Source organism: Orbicella franksi, chromosome 5 (genome assembly GCF_964199315.1).
Source record: "Orbicella franksi chromosome 5, jaOrbFran1.1, whole genome shotgun sequence".
NCBI lineage: Eukaryota > Metazoa > Cnidaria > Anthozoa > Scleractinia > Merulinidae > Orbicella > Orbicella franksi.
The window spans coordinates 25,342,499-25,361,415 of record NC_138149.1 but is presented as its reverse complement, the minus strand read 5'-3'; the positions used below and the strand labels follow the sequence as shown (position 1 = coordinate 25,361,415).

Below are 18,917 nucleotides of genomic sequence, written 5' to 3'. Positions count from 1 at the left end.
TGAACTCAAACAACATGTACTGAAATGTGAAATAAAGTTTAGAAGAGTGAGTCAGGGAGGACGATGATTTTAAATAAGTAAAGCTGCGCAAACGCCACAATAACCAGTTTCATAATCTTGTTGTGTGGATGCCGTCCACAAATTGCGCATGCAGAAATGTTTCAAAATTCTTTATTCGACAGCGTCATCGTCGTGGTTAGCTTAAATTTTTCAGACTTCAAGAAAGTAATTTTTATCCCACTGTCATACAATTATAATCTTCAGTTCGTCAGTTCCCTACATGCAATTACGCACACGTAGTCAAAAATTAAACAGGATTAAAGTTTTGTCTAGTTTGACGATTTTTACATTGTTAACCTGGATTCGCTAAGAACTTCCACAACTATGATGTCGAAGAATTGACGAATAAAACGCAATTTAGACTCGATATTTTGTTCAAAGTCTCTGTAAATGTCTGAAATATTTCGAGTTTGCAACTTCCTTGTTAAAATTGCAGGTTTACTGGAGTAATTCTTCTTTCAACTGGTGGCATTTGCTTCTCGGCCGCGTAGCTTATTCTCTCTCCAATTCAAAATGAAACTTAATTCTCACCTTGTTTTCTCTGTTACACCCTCAATAAACTCGTTCGTGTGCTCTGTAGGCTCCGCAAATAATCAGTGCGCGTGTAGCCAAGGTCTTAAAAGCGCAAAATTTGTCCGCCATTACCAAGATTTCGTTACAAGCGGATCAAATCTGACCACGAGGTACCGAGGAATAAAATGCAAATGAAACCTCGCACCTCGTTTTGCACGAGCAATATGCAGGGCGACGCTGCTTGATCTTTTGTTGAGTTGAGTTAATTGGCCACGCTCGATATATCAATATTCTAATCATGGGTCCTCGTTCCCTTGGTCGCTTTCCATTCAATCAAAAATTCCGACAATTTGGAACCGGGGACAAATGCTACGGAAATTTCTTGGGAAAGTTTCCGAAAAGTCCGGAAATTATTGCATTTCCGATAAGCGAAGCATTCAACTGAAACTTCCGGGAATTTCGGTAGGAAAGTCAAGTGGAGAGGAAATTTCCGATAAGAAATTTCCGAAATATTCGGTATACCTCGCAAGGTTGCCACTTTTCCTGAAATTTCGAAAAATACTCTTCCATTTGTCTCTGGGAATTTGCTTAAACTCAAGCCTTGTTTTTCCATGGACTGGAAAACGCCCAAAGAAAACATCACCAGATAAAGATGATTTTCCTCAGAGCCTCGGAGCATGTAAGAATATTGACATATCGAGCTTGGCCTAATTGGTGATTGCTATCAGAATGACAATTTATTTTCCCTTTAAAAAAAAAACTGTGGAGAGAAATCAGAAGCACCTAATTTTTTGAAAATTTAAAGTGACCCTGAACCCTCTTCAGAGATTTTTTTTTTTAATTTTGTAAACAGTTTTTGAGTTAAAAGCGCTTAAAGTTACGCTTAAATGTGTTTTTTAACAGGCAGCCTGATATATAAAACTGATGACCGCAACATGTTTATCTATGATTGGACATTTGTGTGATACCATTACTGTAACATCACTTGTTAAACAGTGGCGGTATTCATCCTTCAAAGTATAGCTTCTGGAAATGTGCTGGAAACTGTTGCCAGACTCCTTCACGCTTCAATTTGCTCGAAAGTGCCGAGTCGGCTATTATTTCCTAAAACTATTTAATTATTCCCATAAGTTACTTTGTGAAATCGTTTGAACAGGCAAACGCTAACACTTGTTCGCTAGACAATATCAAAGGTGAATTCGGCATTTGCACCTATAAATCAACAATAAATATCACACTGAAAATCCTCTGATGTACGGAAGTACGTGTCCCAGAAACGTCTTCAGTTGGCAGAAGTTTCATGGTCGTGATCATAACATGCAAGTGACTGACAAACGCAGTTCTCGTTCGGGTTTTTATTTCAGTCATAATACCATTTAGATCTCGACAAGGAATGAAAAATATTCTTTAACTGTGAGAAAAAAAAAAAAAAAAAAAAGACGCCAACTATCTTGAGGGCTAGGTTCTTGGGCTTATGCACATGACGGTTTATTGTAAAATAAATAAAGTCTGCTGCGCTTATGAAGCTTAAAAATGCTCTCGAATCAAACATAGTTTAACACTCTACCCCGGGTATAGGTAATGATGACATGATAATAAGTTACGGAGAGTCCCTCCGGCCTGGGACAAGCCTGAGACCAGGCGAAAATAGAGGCGGACAGTACAGTTAGATCAAGCCTGATTTACTCGTTGGGTGGAAGGGTGCGTCCCTGTCGCTTCCGCGGCCTCGAGTAAAATGATGATATGGAACATTTGTAAAGGGGGAGGGGTAGTCAATTCTTTTATACTGTCATTTGCATGTAGTCTTTAGGGTGTCAATTACCGATGCAAATGAGTTTGCATAGAACACAGTGGCGATACAAAAAGGAGACAAAGGGATGAGGGAGTTTAATTTGTTTCACTTGGACTGAGGGGAGTTCTGAAATCGAAGCTGAGGACTTATAAAGTGAGTAACAACTTAATTGTATAAAGTACGAAAGTAAGTGTCTGAAGAAAAACCTTCCGGACGCTGCAGGTGATAACAACGTGTAAATGATCGACAGAAGCTCCCTGTCTTGGCTTCTCACTCAGTCAACAAACCATTTCGATCATAACGCGTACGTGGAAAAAATATTCACTAAAAACTGAACCAAACAGCAACCTCAACAGAAAAAATAACCAGGGTATTTGGAAGGCGCAATCCTAAAGCAATAAAAAAAAAAAAGGTGAAGAAGAAAAATGGGTATTTATAACCTGTTTTAAAGAGTGAGTCTTACTAGTGACACATAGACAATGAACCATCAACAATACTTCAGTAACAGCTGGCAAAAATTGTATAATGAGCTCAGCAGAGGGAAAAACACCAGGACATTTTCTTCAAAATACAAGTTAGTCTCCCAAGAAAGGCACTGTTAGTATATAAACCTTTGCATATGCCTGTTGTCTTCAGAATCAGGTTCAGGGAGTTCTGTGTGGGACATCACGATTTGGTGCTGCACCTAGGCAGCTCATAAAATACTGTTGAGTAAAACAAAGACGAAAGAAAAAGGGTGCTTAATTTGTTGCACTAAAACTGTGAGAGAGTTATGAGAAAACATACATAGAAATGGCTGAGGAATGGGAATCGGTCGGACTTTATTATTCAATATTGTATTGACATTTTCACGCACTTTAATTTATTGCTTCCAAATTAAGAAAATTGCCAAATAGTATTCATAAACCTTATTGCTTGCTAATCAATAAGAAAATTAATAATTTACGAAATAACTACAAATGATGGCAAAGGAATCGTCCAAAGAATAGTTAGAAACCGGTCTTTGAAGTATATTAAGCGTACATTGAATCAAACAAAAAGTAGTATTGAAATAAGAATTATTTACACGCTTTAAAGTGCAAATGACTCGAAAATTGATCGACATTTTTTTTCTGTAACCCAAATCTTTATGTTATAAAAAACATTTTAGCGAAAAAATTAACTTATTTACGTTTCGAGGACATAGTTTAAAATGCGACGAAAGATGAGTATTTTTAGGCAAAATGTGGGACAAGAGCCTGGAAACGAGTGCAGATTTGTGACGTCATCAGTTGTGATGACTGGATCAAGAGTTTTCCTCTACGCCGTCTGAGGACGATGTAGAATCGTTCGCAAGTTCCGAAGAAGATGATGCGTTCATCACGGGCGAGATATGTGCGTACCAAGTTGTTGTTGTTGTTGTATCTCTAAAAGCTTGAGTGACGCTTACTACTTTTCGCCAAATAAAATACCATCGAATGTGACAGAAAACACTTAAAGCGATCAAGAGTTTTCCTCTACGTCGTCTGAGGACGATGTTGAATCGTTCGCAAGTTCCGAAGAAGATGATGCGTTCATCACGGGCGAGATATGTGCGTACCAGGATAAACCTTTGACCAGCTCTGATGAGAATGATGGCGATGGTCTTGAGGATGAAGAAGCTGATGAGGATGGCTCAACGTCTGCCACTCTAGTGCGACGATTTTAGAAAATAGCTGGTTTTCACATGACGTCACCAAAATTCGAACCACCAAACTATTGATTTTCCTGAAATTTTACTTAAATGATGTATAAGAGCAGCTGAAAACTAATATTCATACAAATTTTCGCTCCGAATGGGTTCTTGGTTTTGTGATACACTGCGCTTGAATTTCTAAGCTTTTGCGTGACGCGGCATTTACATGACGGCCTAGAGAGCTGTCATGATGGTTAAAAAAGTGACCTATTTCGGGGAACTTGGCTATCGGAACAATTCATGTCTTAGAAAAAGGATTATTTTAATGTTTTAGAGTTCCTCGAGGGATAAATTCACGCTTTTGCAGCGAAACTCAGTGACAGATGTTTCTGTTGGTTTCCGGCCGCCATGTTGGTGCCCATACGGATGGGCATCTGCATGGCGTCTCCATACAAATCTCTATAAATTTGGGTAAAAAATTTCTCCGCATATCTCGCATAAGAAAAATTGCTGTGACCAGAATTTTGGAGAGAGCCTTTGCATATTTACCTTCTTTCATTTCCCAGATTCTAGACTTTATTTATCGACCGGTTTTGATTTTGATTTTGATCTATTTTGAATTGCGTGACACTGAAAACCAGCAATAGAACGTGTGAGTACATGGTGAGTGTGTCTTACCTTGGTCTGTTTAACCATGCTTTAATATCAACCAAAATGAAAAGAGGTGATGGCGTAATCATAACCATCCTTGGTTATCGACATTAGTCCTTACGGGAAGAAAATTTAGCTGACTATTAGTATTACAGATGTTCGAGTCTCATCAATCATTTCATTGTATCTAACAAGTGTTCCTGCAGGCATTGTAGCAATGCTATTCTTGTATCGGCTCGTGAGTTTAGGTGCTGAGGAAGTCGCTTGCGCCAGGGCTAAACTTTCATTTGATGGCAATATCGAACGGGGAAACGGGAAATGTTTGGCGACCAAACACCATCAAACATTGTTTGTCGACCAAACATTTTACCGTTTGGCCACCATATTTGGTGGTGTTTGGTGGTGTTTGATCGTGTTTGGTCGTGTTTGATAAAATTTGAAGGCCATCAAACATTCGATCAAACAACTTAAACATTTCTTTTGTTCGCTTGTTTGATGGGTGATGTTTTGTTCATTTGGACAGCCGTATCAAACATGTTTGGCGCGCGCATGCGTACCACACTTTCTCAGCGGCTTGTATCCATTGTGTGATCTGTGTTTGATCAAACATGTTTTAAACGTGTGGCCACTCACTTCAACATCAGCATGTTTGGTCAACAAACAATGTTTGATGATGTTTGGTCGCCAAACATTTCCCGTTTGGACAGGCCTTAACACAGCATGCCGATTACCTTGCCCTGACAAACAACACAGTGCTTAAACAAGTGGCACCATTAATTCGGGACAGAAACGAAAGAACCTATCGCCGTAAAAGTGGCACTTCAGAAAATGAGTGAGTACATAAACGTATTGCTCCTGTGAAATGTGTTCACAATGCATCGTACAGTAGTTGTCAATGGAAAAAAAAAAATACTCAATCGGCTTGGTGCAGAGAAGTACTACCTTGGTGTCACATTGTAATATATTTCATACAAGTTCCAGTAATTTTATTTTTGCCACCGAGGACAGGGCTAATCGAGGTACTTGCTTTCTCCTGCCTACAAGGACAAATTCAGTTGATTTTCTGAGAATAACGATATAATAATCAAGATGGTCTTGTAGTATTGTTAAGTTTCTTTCAGACCTTTACCACAGGTTTCTCAGAGCTACAGCCTATAGGTGGCTTGTTCGGTGGATATTCAGCTACTTGGGCTGAGACAACAGAAGACCATTGCCAGCATGTATTTATCGCAATATAAGATCCAGATTTGGCAATAATCACACAACTGGATATCTATCAACTTAGGAAAGTAACTGAGGTGAAACTTACTCAGAAGAGTAGTTTTCTTTATTTCCAATAAAGTGTTACAATCAAATTTGCTCTGACTTATTCTCTTCCTGTATGAATAAAAATTCATTTGGGGTCATGTGGCTTTGTCCTCTCTACAGTTCAGTAACCCAAAGATGGAACATGATTAAAATTGGCAACTGGAAATCTGAGCCCCCTGACATTCAAACGTTATCTTTCAAACTGGTATAATAAGCATGATGCTGAGGGGCTCCAGATTGACTGTAATGCTAACTATTCGTGCCCTCTATGTTAGGCATCTAGTTGCAACGGACAGTGATAGCATCGATGGCCTGGCTTTTTACATTTGCTGCAGGTGTAAGACTTTTTCTTTGGTGGGGGTTCTTCCTCAGCCAGTTGATTTTGTCCAGCCTGCATTGCATCCTGCTCAGCAACTAAAAAAGGAATGAAAAAAAAAAAAAAAAAGTAACTTTAGAGGTGGTAAAAAGGTTGGATTTGGTTTCCATCTATGTTTGATAATTTTTAATTTTGTAACAAACACCTTCATTTCTCTGGTTTTGTCACTAAATATTTTGGCTCAAGTTCATTTGGCAATCAGTCCACTATTACATCCCTAACAAATATCTTGTTACAAAGCTGGACTTGACTAATGGAATGCCAAGCAGATATAATAATAACAATAATAATAATAATAATAATAATATTGGGGAAAAAAGAATGTTTCCAACAATGAGAATTTGAATTAATTTACACTAAATTCTTCGAAGTTTTATATTTTCTATTAGTCTGTGTCCTTTATTAGTATGGGTTTCTTACAAGCTACATGGTTTGACACTTACAATAAAGATTTATTATTATTATTATTATTATTATTATTATTATTATTATTATGTATGCCAGGCAAAGGGAGTTTCTGTGTGAATGGGCTCAGTTTTATTTACCCGGGGGAAATAGCTCTGATCTGGTCCTCTTCTTGTTTTTCTGCTTGTGCTGTATGGCCTCATCTTTACCCAGCCTCTCTCCCTCTCTGTTCAAGGGCTCTGGGACCTTCTCTTCATATTTTTTTTTTATAGCATTGCCTAGATCTTTCAATGGCAAACTGAATAGCAGCTTTCGGATGTCATCGACATAACCTACGGAGATAATGAATGCAGGTACTTTGTTGTCATAAGTTACTTAGTAAAACAGGATATCAGCTGGGAAATTTAATAGCTGAGGTGCGTTTAAAACATGATCAAGTGCGAATTAAAGGATGTTTTGACCGCCTGTCATCATATTTATCTTTCTCTACCCTTGGAAGTTGGGTAGTCTGATAGTAGACTTACCATATGTAGGATGAACAACCACCTTGCACACCACTTCTTCACCAAGTTTATATTTTGGATATGACACTTTGTGGTAAGGTTTTCCACCCTGGCCTGTCTCTGTTTTCCCTGTGAACGTTTTCATTGAAGTCTAGGCTTGCCAAAATGTGCCTAAAATGTGTGATGTAAATTATAAAGACACAATACAGTAGCAGTGAAGTGGTACAATCTTGCCAAATCACATCTGTCATATGTGAACTAGTCTTAACCTCTCTTGAGTTGTGTTAAAACTATTATTTTCCCTTGTTGACTGTAATTATCTGCAGAAAGTACCAAGCCAAGAGAAATGGATCATTTTTGGATGCCAATGATCGAGGGTGGCATGAAAACCCCCCAGGCAGCTGGTTTGAATATCCGGTGACAGCTTCTTAATGTCAGCTAAGATTCTCGTGCTCGAAAGGATAGAGGAGATTTTGTCATATGCTTTTGTGCCTAATATGAATTTAAATTAAAAAAGAAAGAAACACATAGTGATAAACCTGTTTACGGGTATAGTAGCACCAAATTAGCACAAAGTATTTATCTATTTTGATCCAACGTCGTGGGGTAATCTCTCCATGGGCACAAGCAGAAAAGAGTGAAACGGGATGTTCCTGTGTGTTTGTTACCTATGTGACCCAAAAGAGACTTCCATTTGGCTGAAATTAACTCCTCGAACCCCTGAAGAGTTGAGCACACGCACCAATGCAGATGATTTCTCACTCCTCTCATCCAGTCTTTAATCAGCTCAAGTCCCTTTTCCTGACTGGCTTTCAATAATTTCTTATTTATTGATCTAGCAGCATGCCAAATATACAAAAAATATAGGTTGTTTGGGGCTGACATTGCCTAATCCACTTTGCAATGCCCCTGTGACGATCAGAGACAAAAGTGGCCACAGACAATCCCACACTCTTTAAGAAAAGAAAGCAGCGTTTTGCTCCTCCTACTCCATGGCACTTTGCTGAAGATCATTTAAAATGCTACAAAGCAACGGCAGCTGATACAGGGAGCTATGAATTCAGTTCGGCACGGTAAGGGCACGCCGTTTGAAGCCAAGTCGCGCTTATAAGCTAAGACTTTGTCAAATCAAACTTACCTTTCTTCGCTCTCTATCTGTCACGGCTGGAACATCCCCCTGCGTTATCGCTACATCAATGGTTGGAAATGCTCCTTTTTCAATTCTTAGAACACTAGGCTGATCTGCTGGGTCGATCCTTCGTGAAAAGCTCTCTGGTGTGAAATGGACTGAACACAGCACTGATGTCTTCGATGGTTTGAACCCGCGCCGGTGTTTTTGCACAAATTTCGTCCATTTCCTTCTCACACTTTGGTTTGAAGTAAAAAGGTGCATCGGTATGCCGGGAGTTTAACTAGAATTAGTGCAGCTAACTAAACTAGGGCCGCCAGCTACACAATACTTTCCGAAGACTCTTCGATTTCGCTTAGCCGCCATTCTTCCCGCCACAATCTACACAACTGATGACGTCACAGAGCATTCTGTGGCCGCGCGGAAATTGTCGCATATTTCTGGCTTAAGTGCTTAACTTTGAGCGCTGGAAAATACCACTTTTGGGCGCTTCTAGAGGGTTCTAATAACGAAATCTGATCAAGCAATACCTCAATTTAAATACCACAAAATAAAACAGGTGCTCAAAATTTCGGGCCATGTGCACTTTAAGACGACTGAATACGTCCTATGAATTTAAGAAAATCACAAATCGAATTTGCACAATAACTTCAAAATGTGGGCAAACTCAGTGTCCAAAGAAAGGTTTAAAACTGTCCTGCAAAGGTTCTTTAAGCCATAGTGTCCATTGAATTTAAATAAGAAGCAGTTTTAAATTAACGTTTCTTACGAGTTTTAAGTCGACTGAACCTCTCTACTCTACATAAGTATCATCAGCTGCTGCGCTGTTCAAAATAATTTATCTGAAGAGAGCCTTAAGCCCATTACGATAACTTCTACTGAAAATTAAACAGATACAAGGATTTATCGCACAATTTGCGATAGCCATTAACCTAACGACATATACAAAGTATAGGTCGTCACAATTCGGCCATATGATGGTGTCCGGAAAGAGGAGAATACACCAGAGGATAGTGAAGGGCAGCCAGCATACTGTAAACCCTAGCACAATAGCAATGGCCATCTTTAGCAAATTTCGCTCCCTTTGCTGGCGTTGTTGTCCAGCGTTGGCTGATTGCTCTCCTGGAATCCTCTGTGACTTGAGCTTTAGTAAGATGGTAACGTAAAGTATGGTTATCAACACCAACGGGATAACAGTGAATACAACTATACAGGACACGAAATAATTCTCATGGGATGAGGATTCTCCAAAAAGTTCATTCCAGTGCTGCTGACAAACCAGCTTCTCTGGATGTTCAACAACTTTGCAGACGAAGAGAACTGGGGAGTAAACAGCTATCGCGACGATCCAAGTGGCGAGAATAATAAACAGGCACAGATTTGAACTGATGAGTGGAGAACGGAGAGGAAATACCACAGCACCAAATCGATCCACTGCTATCAGAACCAGGCTCTGAAAGGACACAGTAGAGGAAACTTCTGTTAAGAAGGCAACCAGCTTACATGAGACCTGGCCAAAAGGACCACCGATCAACCAGGAGTCTTTATAGAGCGTTTGTATCTCCAAAGGAATCAAGAAAATCCGAAACAGCAGATCGGACATGGCCATGTTTACAATGAAAAAGTTGATGGGTTTTCTCATGGTTTTCGTCTTGTAGACAATAATTCCAATGACGGTGTTCCCAGCCAACGAAAAAATGAAGATCAGGCAGTAAGCAAATGTTATTCCAATTTTTTTCTGCTCTAGGATTGTTGGGGCAGCTCCATGACTGTGTTCCATTCATCGTTCTACTCACGTTTTCCGACATCGCCGTTCAGTTTCTTTTTCCGCTCTTACGCTCGCAAATGATTTTTTTTCTGGTTTCTTCACTTAGTAACGTATCTATATTTATGTCCTAGTGAAGGCGGGATAACTGTTCGACTTGATGTCGGCATCCGCTCGAAAAGATTGATCAATTAGGAAATTTCCACGAAATGTTTAATGATTGGCAGATCTTTGTTCCAGCTGTTCGCAGTCTATTTGACAATATAATTCGGGTTGCTTATTTCGTGTAACTCAACAAAATGAGGTGATCAATCAGGCTTGTGCCACAAATTGCTTTTTGTTTTCATTTCATATCTTAACATCGATGAAACTGGAAGCAGACAGGGTCCTAAAATGTCAGTGCTGCTCAAATGAAGTGGTGAGGGCTGGGTGGGTTGTTTTTCAGCTCTGTTCGAAGTGTGATAAACATGACAGTCGTTCAATTTTCTTCTACCCTGTTATTTAATGAGGTTTAATAAATTGATCGTGGCATCAAATTGTCCATCATGACGAGTCAGTGAGAATACAGGATGTTCAACGTTAAAACCCGAGTTTAATAATAAACAATGCCCTATGAGAAAATGCTTCTTGTCGGAGTTTAAATCACGAAACTTTAATGTCTAATATGACAGCGTAAACCGTCTAATGAAAGGCTGCCGCGCAAATGTGATTTGAATTTACTCCCGCTGCAGAGTCATGAAGTTTTCTCGAGTATCCAAGTCAGTATTTTAATAAAGAGACTCCTCCTCGTGCATTGCATATGACGTCAACAACGGCTAATAACTTCAGGATCGGATCTAAACTCGGTTTATGCCACACGAGAGTCTTCGTTAAAAAGTCTGCGTATGAAAAGAGAAGGATTTGGATTGAAACGAGAGAGGAGAGAGGAGATGGGGTCTAGTTTGTTTTTTCAAAATGAAGGACAGACTGAAAAAGTATAAACACTGATGTTAAACAAAGAACTATTCCATTACTTTCCTATTGATCCTTTTTCCGAAAACCCCACTTGGTCCTAGCTGTGGTATTACTGGATCAGCCGAACTTCAGTTTTCCTTTAATGATTGCCCATAGCTTTTCATAGGCCACTAAAAATGACTTGAGCTTTATACGAGGGGCGCGGCCAAATTTCGCCCGGCCATATTTCCTTGTTCGCTTTTGCCTCATTTCACTTAACTGATCGACGAGTAGCGACATTAATATATTTGCAATGCCTTTAATATACTTTGTGGGACTGCTATATATTTATGATTGTATCTGAGTCGTCTCGAGCAAGGGTGTATATCTAACACTTCAGGTTCGCTAAGTAACGTAAAAGGTTCTTTGTCTTTCTTCTGGGCTTTTTTCTTCGGAGTAGTTTTTCACTTTCACTCATTAATATCATTGTTAGAGTTTTATGTTGTATGGAAAGTGGGCGTCTGAAGGGAAAACATTTGAGCATCCCACGTGATAACAAAGTGCAAATGATTGGAGAAGCTTCCTGTTCATGGTTCCCACAAAGTCAATAACCACTGAGTTAATTAAGCGTTAGTTTATAGATATTCTCCTTTGCTGAGAAAACTAAACCAAAAAAATCCTCACCGCCTTTGGCTGTAACTTCTGATATAACATGATATAACATGACCATGATCAATTCATCAAGCTCTTAATAAAGTTGATGTCACCTAAATTGTTGGCGGAAATTTTTTTTTTTATTTTACTGTTCTAGTTCATCTTTTAACGCCTGCTTTTTGGAGCCGATTCAAAGATAACAAAGCGATAAATTTACTTCCATTATGATTTTATTTCATTTTAACTCTAACATAACTCGTTCATTTGAATAGAACAGCACCAACCATTTCATTAGCAACTACGTGCTCCATTTAATTGAACTATTTCCTTATTTGTTTTGTTAAGGCCGACGGTGTAAATCCTTGTCATTTTATGTTGTATTGAAAGCGGAATTGTCCTCTTAACCTCGCTGTTTTAATCAAAAAAACAATTGTTAAGAACGACAATGTTTTGTCTGTCAAAATGGTCTGTGCGTCTATTTAGATTCAGCAGGTGTATTTGTCAGCGTTTAATTAACCGAGGGAGAAAGAAGGGATATTTGCGTTTTGAGGCCTCCAAGCTGTCATCAAAAGAAGGACTGTCAAATAATACTGTCAGACAAGACACCCGTATCCGCTTTTAAAACCACAAATCAATAATAATCATGTATAATAAGTAATAGTTATTGTACTCACTGGGAGTAGAGTATAATTCAGGGAGTAATCGCGCGTGTAACTTCAAAATTGGACGAGCGCGAAGGACGAGGCCGATTTGAAATTAAGAGCTACAATTACTCCCTAAATTGTACGACACGAAGTCCAATTATTAATAAATCGTATCTATAACAAATTTTAGAACATAAATAAGTCTTTGGAGAACTTCCATAAATTTTAAAAACTGAAGGAAGCCATTTGAGCGTGTAATTGACGTGCAAATCACTGTGGATATCCAATTACAGCTATCCAATAACAAAAAGCTGTAGTTTGATACCTGTAATTGGACACCCACGTGATCGCGCGCTGGCTACGTGACAAATAGGCGCGCGGAGAACCAATCACGATCGAATATATTGTTATAGATAGGATTATTGCCAATTATTATATAGCTATTATTTAGCGCACTGGGATGTGGTTAGCGCTCTTTTTGACCACACAGTTAGATTCAGATTCAGTTCTGCTATTATTCTATCTCTACTGAGCGGGTCTGTCTCGCTAGGCTGATTAGCTACCGTTAAAAGGATAGCCAGCTCAGCTGGGGCCTTAGGTTTGTTAAATCAAAGTAGCAGGAATACAGAAAATGTTATATGAATGATCACGTTTTCAAGAGTGACGGATAAAACATTGCTCAATATTGTACAGGGGGTATTCCTCAAAACGTCGGGCGGGGGAGGGTCGCCCGGGGCTTGATTGACACCTGTATTGGCCGGTCTTAGCTCACACCTAAATACATGATTTTCGTTTAGGTTAAGAAGTTCAAGGTAGAATTCTGATTGATGGTGAAATTCGAAATATTTCTTGAGGTAAAAGTTGTCTTGATTTGGTGTGGGAGTAGGGTGGTAAAAAGAAATTTATGGTTGGACGATGGACGTAGTTAGTGGAGGATTTACCACCAAGATTGTTCCTTCTATTTCGGTTGTTGAAGGTCGAGCGAAAATGTGCTGTGAAAGGTGGGTCTTTTTAGATATTATAGCAATGATCTAGAGTGAATGATGAGCCAAAAAGATGTCTGCGTTGAAGACTAGACTGCAACTTACATGGGTTATATTTATTCCAGTGTGATATTTCTCGTAAGTTCTTGGGTCACTCCTTGCCGAGTATCTGTTCTTTCACATGGGACCAGCATTGGGCTGATGTAAATTTATCGTTGGCACAACATTGGTACCGTTAATATCGCTGGACCTTTCGTAAGTCCCTGGTAAACAGTGTGATCGTAACCGTTGACGTCACTGTTGAGCACGCGCGATCGACTCATGCTCTTGCGCGATCCTGAGATAGAAACGCGGTTTGATTTCCCACCAAAAAGTTCATGCGCTGGATTGCGAGCACAGCGCATGCAGCAGTGGCGAATCTGGTTACAGTCGTTTGTGGATAGGAGATAATTCTGTTGTCGTATCATAGGGGTCAGCGGTATTCCGTATTGTGTGTGTAAAACGAACACGGCTTCATGTCGGGTGAGAATAAAGTGTTGCGTTCTCGAAAGCTGTTGTTCCTTAGATAGGAGCTTTTCCAGCCGGTCAACATGGTGTCAGAAGTAGACGAACACTCACCTAAAGTTAGGAAGCTTCCTCCATAGTGCGCTCAGCTTGTGTTTGAGAACGGCTGTGGGAGTTGTCGTTCGAATCGTTCCCTCCATTTATGGATGTTGTTAAGCTTATTGATTATTGCTCGGTGATGGGATGGTTAGAGTGGGAAGACGGGTGCAAATATGATATGCCGATCAAAGCGAGGATGAAAAAAAAATATGTAAGAAACAAAACCTATGCATTAAATAAGAACGTTGATCAGATTGTGTTAGATTAGGCCTGATTGAGGTACGAGGAAACACATGCTCCTTGGATCGTAGCAACCCAAAAGAAGATGCCTTGGAAATGTGCCAACTTGACTCGGGAAGTCAGCGAAGAAGAGTGAAGGAAAGTAGAACTCCTGATAAGGAAGTCAGGCCCGCCTCACTGAATGGTAATACAACAGAAGGCCTTAAGCTCACTGAGAAAACCAACACCTCCCCAGTACATGGTACGCGTGAAGTTATTGGTGTAGTTCATAGTGCTGTAGCCAGTGAAGAAAAAGTTAGCTCAACGAGAAGTATGGCTTGTGAGGTGGGTGTGTCCCATGTGCCTGTACCTTGGGGAAAACTGGCTAAAACCATTTTCGTGGATGCCTTTAAAGATGTCCATGCAGGGTTAAGAACTTTGGGGCCGCCCCTGTACATCAGCATGAAACCTAATGTGACTCCAATCCAAGCTCATCCACATCGGTGCCCTGTAGCAAAAGAAGCAAAAGCATCTGGCGCAATACGGGATCTTGAAAAACCGGGTATCCTGAAAAAGGTTACTGAGCCAACTGCATGGATCTCCAACAGTGTCTATAGAGGGAAACCCGACGGAAGCATACGTGTGTGCATCGATCCTAGTCAAACAATCAATAAAGCGATTGAAGGCCCCCAATTCTTCAGTTGATGAGTTGCTGCCTAAGTTGAACAATACCAAACATTTTTTCCTGTGCGGATGTGTACAAGGGGTTCACAAACATTGAGTTAGATGAAAGTTCCTCATTCTTAACCACCCTGCATACTCCGATTGGTCGCTACCGTTGATTGCGTTTTCCGTTCGGGGTCAGTTTAGGACCGGAGGAATACCAGCGTATACAACATGAAGCATTGGAAAGATTGCCTGGTGTTATGAACAAGGCCAATGACATTTTAGTCTTTGGGAATGGAGATAGTATTCAGGAGGCGGAGGAGGATCATGATATTAACTTGTGGAACTTAATGTTGCGGTGCCGAGAAGTGAATCTTAAGTTAAACCCCCAAACATTGCAGTTCAAAGTGAGCCAAGTTACCTGGATGGGCCATCTCCTTAGCAGTAATGGCATCACCCAACATCCAGATCGGGTCCGGGCCATTAAGGACATGACCACACCGCAAGATGTAAAAGGGGTTCAGCGGTTGCTGGGCACGTGCAATTATTTGTAACGCTTCACCCCAAACCTTACAGAAATTGTGAAGCCGCTCACTGAGCTGACATACCGGAATGCAGTGTAGTCATGGTCCTCCCAGGATGACAAGGTTTTTAAGACAGCCAAATGCTTAATTGCAAATCCAACGACATTGAATATCTTTGATGTGATCAAGCCGCGTGTGTTACGCAGTGGATGCCAGTGACACAGGCCTTGCGAAAGCCCTACTGCAAGATGGGTAACCTGTGGCTTTTACAAGTTCGACACTGTTAGCAACTGAGGTCAACTATGCGCCTATTGACAAAGAATGTCTGGCCATCAAAGGAGCCTGTACAAAGTTCTAGCAGTATAATTGTGGTAAACAATATGTTGTAGTACATTCTGACCACCAGCCGAAACGATTTTCAAAAACCCTTGAGTAAAGCCTCCAGGCGCCTTCAACATATGATGCTTCAGCTACAGCCGTTCAAGTTCACAGTAGTTTTCAAGTAAGGCAAGTTCACGTACTTGGCCTATACACGTTCGAGAGCCACAGAATTTCATCCACCAGATGAACATAAAAATCATGATAGGTCAGAATTAATTAAATATGTAATCGATTGCTGTGATTGGTTAGTGATATGTCATTCAAGTACCTTGGCGTCCTCTCTTTCTTTTATTACTACTAACGCAATTTTATTTACAAGACCATCACTTACATTGCTCACAGTACTAATATTATACTTACATTTACACTTTCAATATACTTGCTGCTTACACTAGAACTTATACTTACACTACTTACACATGCACTACTTACAATACATATATAACAATACAATTACGCTAATTAAATTACAGATGGCCTACTTACAATGCTCCTTTTTATTATAAATAAATTGCATAAACATATAAGTTACCTACATACTATATTTTATTTCTCTAAAATACACTTAATGATGCTATACTGCTTCCTTACTTTTCAATTACGACCAACGTAACAACACTAAAAATTACTTACAATACTACTGATTAAACATACGCGCTTACATACCAATAAAAAATAAGGAAAAACAAAACAAACAAACAAAACAGAGAGAAAGTGAGGGGGAAAAAAAAAAGGAAAAAAAGCCTTGCAGGTTTTCTTTCGCTTTTCTTGTATTACATTAAAAGGTATCATCATAGATGTTCTTGGACCGAAAATTGTTGGTTTATCGGCCTTGATGACCAGATTAGAATTATTTAAAACAAGTTATTTTTGAACAAAGCAAGATCATTTCTTAAGGAAGGAACTGTACTTGTTGGCAGAGATCGCGATATCTTTTTTAAGCTATAATTTTACCTGCACAAGGGTACGTAGTGAAATCCACAAATCGGTATCCCCTAGAATAAGAGAACAAATATAGAGAAAGTATTTGCCAATAAGAATAAGGTGGCTTAGGGTGAAACAAAATGAATTTAAAACACCATACATTATTTCTTTTTTGGAGAGAATGGGTTTTTTCTTACAAAGAGAAAAATACCGACGTGTAAATTCTGACCAAAAAGACACTGCTAATGGACAATCAACAAAGAGATGTTCGCTGGTTTAATGTTAGAACAAAAAGGACAGTCAGGACTGGATTTTTTTTTTTTTTTTTTTTTTGTATAACAAGTTATTTGAACATAACATATTGTGTATGACATTATACTGAAAAACTGCTAACTTAAATTATTTTATGACAGGAAACGGCAAAGAGTAAATTAAGCGTCTTTTGTCTCTGTCGAAGCAACACGCGGTAAGTCGACTGTCAGTAGTTGGGGAAGGAAGGTTCTTACTTAAAATCAATAAATTGTAGATTGTTTTATAAGACAACCTATCGATATCAGTGGTAGAAGCAGTCGATTCTTGTGAATGAGGAAGCTTTATCACATCTTTCCAATGCTGCGCTATTGCAGACAGCAAACAATAATACTGCAAGAAGTTGCATTTTATTTGCAATTTTCGCTGAAAACCATTGAAAGTAAGAAATTGACACTTATTCTCGTCTAAGAGACAGTACAGCTTTTCAATGCCAGCACGATACCAGTTTTCATAAAACACCGACGACTTATCAACTTTTGTAAACCTGTTATTCCAGATGATTTGATTCAAAGTATCCATGTTTCGTTGCAGCACAGTAATGTTTAAATTTTGTCAGTCCGAGTTTAGATTCTTGGAAAAATTCGGAAGATCATCATTTACTTTCACATAGTTGATGCCGTAATTGCACCGAAAAAACAATGAAGCACCTACGTTAGAAAGCAAAAAGTTTGGAATTATCGTTCAGGGAGACCCGTCAGGTGAGCAAAGACGCTACACCCACCATAAATTTAACGCCTTATCGAACGTTGTAAAATCTGTCATTTTGAGTCCACCTTCTTCTTTACTTTTCATAATAGTGAATTTCTTAATTTTTGGCTTTTTGTATTGCCATATGTAGTAGGATATAATTTTGTTGACTTTATTTGAAAACGATACTGGAGTTATAAGTGCGCTGCAAACAAGTGTCAGTTTTGAAAGCGCTAAAGTGTTAACTAAGTTGATTCTTCCATAGAGTGTGATATCTCTTGACGACCATATATTAAGAATTTTTTTCCAAAGGACCCAGCTTGTCGAAGAAGTTTTTTTGTTCAGCCTTCTTTTCGTTATACGAGAAATAAACACCGAACGCAAGAATACGTTCATCACTCAGACTCTTTAGCGTCCTATGAATTACATTCAACAAGGCAGATAAATCGGGAGGTGATCGTTTTCACCGTCTTCAAGACACACTCCATTCATAGGAAGAAAACAGGTTCAAGACCAGCAACCTCATTTGCGACGCCCTAACCACTCTGCCACGCTGCCTCCACAAATCTTAATGGAAACTCAAAAGTAATGCGGGAACAATTGTTGCACATAAATAACTTCCAGAAAGGATGAAGTGTTAAGAGAGTGACTTCCCCAATGAGGCATCATTCCTAAAGCATTCCCTTTCAAGTTATCTTAAGGCCACCTCGGTTTCGCAAATCCCTGGAGGAGGGCCTACAGATAACCGATCCTATAAGGCTGATTACACCTATTTTTATTAAGGCTTTACACCTATTTTTATCTTCCATTCAAACAACCACGCAACGCGTGTGGCAACATTGCGGGCGAAAGAACTGGACGACAGTAGTAAAAATAATTTATGGGGGATTAACTCTATCACACTTCATCCTCTCTTACCAACAGGTATTAAAAATTAAGGGCGCCCGCGGTCAGTTTTGATGGGCGGCGACCCTATTAAAGGAGAAGTATAACAAATATCAGAATGTTTAAATTACTCTCTGGCTGTATAAGGAGAATTCTCAATTGTCAAGCTCCTATAGTACTTGTAGATTTCAACCTCAGTAACCCGGGGCTCAGGCTGTTCAAAGAACGGATAACGCTATGTGTTGGATAAATCGCTATGCAGTGGATAAATGTTGTGATTAAAATATAGCTGCAAAGATAATATCTCTATCTTTGAATCACTGCACGGACTGCCAGCATAGGTACA

The 18,917-nt window shown here is 39.4% G+C and overlaps 1 protein-coding gene and 1 pseudogene across 1 annotated transcript; both read right to left on the bottom strand.

Moving 5' to 3' along the window:
* Nucleotides 1-6,045: 6,045 nt before the first annotated feature.
* Nucleotides 6,046-7,407, bottom strand: LOC145487898 (uncharacterized). Its single transcript, XM_081466672.1, has 3 exons — nt 7,284-7,407; nt 6,900-7,091; nt 6,046-6,392 (listed from the first exon to the last, which is right to left on the bottom strand). Exons 1-3 carry the CDS (start codon nt 7,405-7,407, stop codon nt 6,250-6,252), a joined length of 459 nt encoding a protein of 152 aa, XP_081322798.1. The 3' UTR covers nt 6,046-6,249.
* Nucleotides 7,408-9,229: 1,822 nt separating this feature from the next.
* On the bottom strand, nt 9,230-10,199 carry LOC145486944 (RYamide receptor-like; annotated as a pseudogene).
* Between the last annotated feature and the right edge of the window lie 8,718 nt (nt 10,200-18,917).

Coding starts and splice junctions, on each gene's coding strand:
- LOC145487898 (XM_081466672.1), bottom strand. CDS start 7,407: ATGAAAACGTTCACAGGGAAAACAGAGACAGGCCAGGGTGGAAAACCT. Junction 7,092..7,283: donor GGTTGTTCATCCTACATATG/GTAAGTCTACTA, acceptor TTATCTCCGTAG/GTTATGTCGATGACATCCGA. Junction 6,393..6,899: donor ATCAGAGCTATTTCCCCCGG/GTAAATAAAACT, acceptor TTCCTTTTTTAG/TTGCTGAGCAGGATGCAATG.